General features: G+C 55.6%; 1 protein-coding gene across 1 annotated transcript in view; it reads right to left on the bottom strand.

Moving 5' to 3' along the window:
• Window positions 1-6,744, bottom strand: part of ASIC4 (acid-sensing (proton-gated) ion channel family member 4) — a 22,166-nt gene that overhangs the window by 2,914 nt on the left and 12,508 nt on the right. The window contains 3 exon segments of the mRNA XM_010861255.1: window positions 1,957-2,119; window positions 2,309-2,436; window positions 2,525-2,669. Coding sequence (XP_010859557.1) covers window positions 1,957-2,119; window positions 2,309-2,436; window positions 2,525-2,669 — 436 coding nt within the window.

Raw genomic sequence — 6,744 nt, 5'->3', positions numbered from 1 at the left:
GAGGGAGGGCTCAGCCCACCAACCAGAGCTAATCAATCATGTGAGGCCACAGACACACGAGGGGCTTGGAGAGGATGGGTGAGTGGACGGATGAATGAGTAGATGACTGAACGGACAGACAGTGGGCAAGATCCTGTGCTCAGTGTGCTGGGTTTTCTCTGTTCGCCCCTTCAGATCCACTCTCCCCACCTTGCTCTGTCCCAGGAAGCTGACCTCTGCCAAATGCGTCACCTAGACTCCCCGCCCTCTTTGCATCTCTCCTCTCGTGGCCCCAGCTCCCAGCTCCTGTCCATCTCGGACAGTCACAGGTCCCTCTCTGGGTGCCCCTAGTTCTGTGGAGTCTCACCCCTCCTGTGGTCCCCTTACCCCATTCACATCTGTTTCTTCATGAAACACTCTTCAGTCACCCCTCTGAAGATGAAGTAGTAGGACAGAGAAGGTGTGACTCTGCCCCCAGATCTTAAGCCCGCCCCTGTGGCCAGCATCTAGATTCCTCAGTGAGCTCCTGACCAGTCACTCTGAGTCTAGTCTACCTCCTCTCTTCCTCCTCACCTTTCCATCCTTGCATCTCATCAGAGTCCCCTTTGTAAAAGCAGAAGGCATTCTTGCCTGGCCTTAAGCCGCTGTTGGCTTCCCAGAGCCTCCTCTGCGCACACTGACCTTTCAAGGCCCCAGACTCATGTGTGCCCTCTCTGGCCACAAATCTTAGCAAGAGCTGCTCCCACTGCCTAGAAGGGTCCCCCTCTTCACCAGCCTGATTCCTCTACATCCTTCAAGCCTCAGCTCATATGTCACTTCCTCTGGAAATCCTCCCTTCCTGCCCAGGTGGGGCTGCCTGCCTTTGCTGGGGCCCCCCAGAATCGCTGAGGTTCCCCTACCCAAGGACTAACACACTGCATTGTGATGCCCGTCCACACCCCTGCTGGGTAGTAAGCACCACAGAGCAGGGCTCTTATTCCCATTCTTACCTCTGGCACCAGCGCAGACTGTAAACATCTGTAGAATGAATAAATGAATGAATGAATGAAGTGTGGATCAGGCGAGATCTATGGACAGAAGGGGTTGCCTTACCCACACTGATAGCCAGCAATGCACCTTTCCTCACACCAAGGGAGAAGTCATTTCCCCTTCCCAGAGAGGCAAGTTCATTTGCTGGACCAAGATGAGAAGCCCCGCCCCTCATTCTCAGTTCCGGTTCTCGGCAACCTCCCACCCCGCTGCTTTCACTTACCCAAGTACCACACCTGCAAAGGTCCTCAGACCCCTGGAGGTATGGGATAAGGCTCAGCCCCCAGGAAAACCCCCAGGAAGAGACTGGGAGGGGAGGAGCCAAGGCAGTGAGGAGAAAGGTGGACAGAGAGATGAAGAGGAGTGGGGCGGAGAGGCAGGGCGAGAAGGCAGCACGGACCCAGTGTGTGGTCGGCACACTCAATGTAGATATTTGGCGGGCAGATGGTCTCATTGCCTGAAAGGAGAGAAGATTATTCCTGGAGTCTATGGTTCCATCCACTCTCCACAGCGCATATTCCCAAATATGGGCACACATGTTCATGTGCACACATGTGGGTGTTTGTGCATATATGTGCATGCACGAATGTGTACGTGTTTGTACATAGAAGCGTGGAGATGTATGTGTGCATATATGCATGCAAGCCACACACGCTTCCATGGACACAACTAAGCACATGCATTTACATGCACGTGATGAAGCACGTGCACACAACCCACATACACAAGTACAGATTACACAAGTACATGTGTGCAGAGATACATATGCATATGTGAAAACATGCACAAAATCCCAAACACATACCAGGCACCCTCACGTGGGTAGACACATGCACACGTGTGTCACACACATGTACCTGCCCCCATGCACATGAGCAGTGTTCTGCCCTCAGAGGTTCTGGAGCCTGGCAGGGTGGCACGCAGGGCTGGTGGGGGTGGGGTGCCCACCTGGCATGTGCACCATCCGGCAGTGGCAGCGCTGAAGCACGGCCTCCTTTTCACAGCGCAGCCGGCAGGCAGACACGCTGTAGGCTGAGTAGCCCTGAAGCTCAGGCTCCCTGAGCCCACTCTCCGCTCGGCAGTTGCCCCAGGGCTGGGGCAGGTAAGTCAGCTGAAGAGGCAGGGCACGATGGAGTCACGCATAGAAGTCTTACCCTGCCCCCAGCACCCACAGCCCCAGCAAAGGCTGTGGAAGGGCTGGTGGGATGTGAGCTTCTGGAGGGCAGATCCGGTCAGCCTCCTCTCTGGGCCCAAAGGCCCCACCCCATGGCCAACCCAGGACCCAGTTGGGCATGCTCACCCGCTGTTCCTGGCAGGACACGAAGGTCTGGAAGCCTGGAGACACGCCAAAGCCCAGCTGGTGGATGTAGGGTGGCTCCTCCTGGCTGTGGATCTGCACTCGGATGCCCGCTTCAAACGATGTCTCATCTGCACAGTGGAGATGCGGTCCTTAGGAAACCTTCATTGCAGGCAGAGGACCCCAGCTGGAGCCCCTGTCCCTTTCCCGCCTGTGTACTTGTCTCTCTCCAGATGGGCAGGTACTCCTCCTGCTGAATGTCCAACATGATCTCCAGGCCACTGCCCATGCCCCCTGCCCGGCTGGGCAGTGAGCTCTGCGGATCCGCGTTGAAGGTATAACACTTTCCATAGCGAGTATAGACCTGGGGTGAGAGAGAGGAGGGGCAGGGTGCAGGATGAAAGACAATCCCTTAAGCTTTGGTGGTCTATAAGGGCCACCACACCTGCCTGGTCACCCCTGTCCTATATCCCAGCAACCAGCCTACAGCCCAGCTGCTCCCTCAAGTTCCATCTTTTCTACTGGCATCCTCTCTTCAATGATTAGAATGCACCTTCAGCTTAATGGGGCTTCCCTGGTGGCTCAGCCAGTAAAGAATCTGCCCTGGGTCAGGAAGATCCCCTGGAGAAGGAAATTGCAACCCACTCCAGTATATTTGTCTGGTAAATCCTATGCACAGAGGAGCCTGGTGGGCTACAGTCCATGGGGTTGCACAACTGAGTGACCAACACTTTCACTTTTCTTTTCCAGCTTCACGTATCAATAGCAGAACTCTTGATGTTTTCCCAAATCCTGTCCCTGACTCCTTCTCCTCTTCTGAGTAAAGGGCTCCGCTCTCAACCTAGTTCCTAGAGTCAGAATCCCTGAAATCTCCCTTTTCCGGTAAGTTGGTTGCTCAGATACGGAACAGGGGTGACCAGGCATCTAATCCAGCAGCCATCTTGGCAATTCTACTTCCGAAATATATTTAGAATCCATCCACTTTCCTTCCATCTCATGTCCCACTTTCACTGTCATCTGCCTCTGGCCATGGCGGCAGGCTCCGAACTAGTGTCCCTGTATCTGCCTTTGCCTCTACCTTCCAAGTCAGACATGATTGAGTGTTGGCGTGTTTAAGGTTTTTTTACCAAGCCATTCACAACATGGTAGCCAGAGTGCTCATTCTAAACTGCAGAGATCCAATCAAGTCACTTGCCATCTTAAAACCCAACAACCACTTCCCATTCCCCAGAGAATAAAGCCAAGTTCCCTCCTTGCCTGAAAGTCTCCATGAGAGGTGACCTTTGCCTCTCTCCTGCAAAGAGATCTCCATGACAAATTCAAACTTATGGAGCACCATCTCTCCCAGGGCCTTTGTTCCTGCAGTTCCCTTTCCTGGAATGCTCCCTTCCACCCAGCTGGCACGGCCCAGCTGCTCATCTTTTAAACCTGAGCTTAAGTGTCTCTTCTTCAGATGCAAACTCATAGGCCACACCCATGTTCACAGCGTCACCCTTCCCTGATCAGTGTGTTTGTGGGTTTGCTCAAACTACTCATCAAGACTTCAGATAACCTTGCTTATCTGTTTGTCTCCCTGAGCAGCGGTCATCATCCCTCACTCGACTTCATGCTACACAGAGGCAGTGAGTGGAGCATCCCCAGTGCAGGGCACAAGAGATGCTTCCAGAAAAGACGACCCGCGCTGAACGAAGCCCATCCCCGGTTTCCTCTGCGGAGAGTTCTCCCATATGGACACCAGATGGCGCTGGCGCCCCGGAGATGGAAGCCGAGGCTCCGGCGGGGACAGAGCTGCGGTTGGGAGTTAGTTGCAAGCGGCTGGGGTTGGGGAGGGGGTTGAGGAAGGGAGGCAGATGGAAGTTCCCCCCTGCCGGGCTCACCCCACAGAGACCAGCCCTCGGGTCAAACCCATCACAGGCAGCACCTTCTCTGGGGGTAAGGAGGTCAGCGCACTCAATCTCTCTCTCTCCCCTTCTCCGCGGGAACGTTTTCACTCTGGTGAAAGCTGGGAGGAGAGGCATGAGGAGGCCGTCTGAGGGAAAAGATTCCTAAACGCCTCGCTCCAGGGAAAGGGGAGGGCTGGGTTGAAGACAGTGGGAGTGAAGAGTTCTAGGAACTGGGGGCCTGGGGTGCCCCCGTCTGTGGGGCAGGGTTGTCTCACCCTCCTATCTCTACTAGGTTAATGATCCTGATAATTCTTCCCTCTCAGACAGTTCTTCTATCACCCAAGCACCCCGCCTCAGATTCTCAAAACAAAAGGACGCAGTAACAAGCACTGTGCAGTTTACAAAACACGGCAACGTCTGCTGCCCCATTGCATCTCCTCGGCCACCCTGGTATCAGGCAGGTTTAATTAGCCTGATGATTACAGATGAGGGAGCCGCAGCTCAGAGAGGTGATGTGAGTTGCCCAAGGTCACACAACTAGTCAGTGGGAGAGGTGGAGCTGACTGAGATAGATGTAGGACTCAGGGGTTCCTACCATCCAGTGCTGGCAACTCCCCTCCCAGCCTACCCCACCCCAAGTCCCAGCCCCTGTCCCGGCCCCATCCAGCTGAAATGAGACCGGAGTCTCAACACTCAACCCCTTTTCTTCCCTTCCGCCGTCCCATTCACTCCACTCCTCTACACCTTCCCTACTCTCTTTGCCATGTCTGCTGCCTCTCGGTTCAGTCCCTCACCTGTCTCTCCCCTCCGCCTTCTGCACCCATGCCAGCTGCTGGGTTCCAGTCGTCATTGACCCTTTCCGTCACACCCCTGCCCCAGCTCCCTGCTGTGTCCATCAGTGGGGCAGGAGTGGGCATGGCAGACAGTCCCGGAGCATTCGCTCTGCCCCAGGCACTGCGCTCAGTGCTTCTCACACTCTTTCCAATTCCAGTCGAATCTCACAGCCACCCGACATCCTACAGATGAGGAAACTGAGGTCCCAAGGTTGGCTGATTTGCCAAGGTCTCCAAGAGCAGTGCTTCTTAAACTCTAATCTGCACACCGAGCACCTAGAGGTCTTGTCAAAAGACAGGTTCTGAGTCAGCAAACGTGTATTGGGGAGCAGGACTTGAGATTCTGCATTTCTAACAACCCACTGGTCTGCAGACCACACGGTGGGTCAAAAGTCCCTAGACAAAAGGGCCAGAGTCCAGCAAGACAGCCCAACTCTAGATCTGTGTTTTCACAACATGTCCCCAGAGGGAAGAGAGCTTTGAACAGGGCTGGGGGCAAGATTTCTGGATCCTCAGCAGTGTGGGAAAGGCAGAAGGGGGAGAATATGTGAGCATTTGCCCCAATTCTCAAAGCACTCACCTCCTTCCTATTTTGAGCCAAGCAGATGCTGGAATCAGCTTTTGCTGCTGCAGCCATTTTTCAGTGTGGGTTCCAGTGGGGCAGCTAAACAAGGTACCGGGCTGCATGGGGACCCTGGTAGGGAGCTGCTCACACGTGCCCCCCAGCGTGCAGTGACTGACCCTGACCCCTGGGCACTGTCATGATCTCTTCTTTGGGACCGTGGACTCCTTGAGGCTGGGAGCCCCAGGCCCCAGGCTGGGATACCATCTTGGTATCCCCATTGCCTGCTAAGTCGCTTCAGTTGTATGTGACTCTTTGTGACCCCATGGACTGTAGCCTGCCAGCCTCCTCCTCCATCCATGGGATCCTTCAGGCAAGAACACTAGAGTGGGTTGCCATGCCCTCCTCCAGGGGATCTTCCTGACCCAGAGATCGAACCTGTGTCTCTCAAGTCTGAACCTGGGTGGGGCCAGAGCCGCCTCCCTACCTGATCCTTCCACCACACACACACACACACACACACAGACTGCATGACACTGAGACTACCCTTGTGCAGGGCAGAGCCAACTGGGAAGGCTTTGGCTCCAATGGCTTCAGATGGGGGTGGCTACCTGGTATCTCTGCCCTCGAGGCGATTGTGCAGAGAGAAGGTGACAAAGGAAGATGGGTGGAAGGACTCTGGGTCTGATGGACAATGCTCTGCAGGGAGTGGACAGGCCAGACTGGCAGGGCCAGGCCACCTGCACCGCCTGGGTCAGGCCCCACTGCTGGGCAGAGCAGAGCGTTGCCCTGGAGACGGTCCCTGGGCCAGGCAGGCAGCAGCGGGTAGAGCTGCCGGCTCCTAAGTGGCAGAACCCTGGTGGCCGCACAGTCCACAGACTCTTCCATGGAGACGGCACGGCCGCTCAGCCACAAGCTCCCACTGGCTGTCCACCGTGCTCTCCCCAAGGACTGGCCCCAGAGGAGGGTCAGTGCGCAGGAGTTGAGGCTCCAGAGTCCGGCCACGGAAAGAGGCATGTCCTGGGCCAGGATGTACCCTGATGGACTGACGGGCTATTTCCAGATCTGCCACCACTAGCCTCAGCCTCTCAGGCTGTTCCCATCCCAGCAACACCTCCTTCTCCCGCCTGGTGCTTCCTCTTCTCAGCCCTCCCTTGCTGT

This window comes from Bison bison, unplaced genomic scaffold (genome assembly GCF_000754665.1).
Source record: "Bison bison bison isolate TAMUID 2011002044 unplaced genomic scaffold, Bison_UMD1.0 scf7180017864471, whole genome shotgun sequence".
NCBI classification, from domain to species: Eukaryota; Metazoa; Chordata; class Mammalia; order Artiodactyla; family Bovidae; genus Bison; species Bison bison.
Note: the sequence above shows the minus strand (reverse complement) of the source record. Positions and strands in the feature narration are given on the sequence as shown.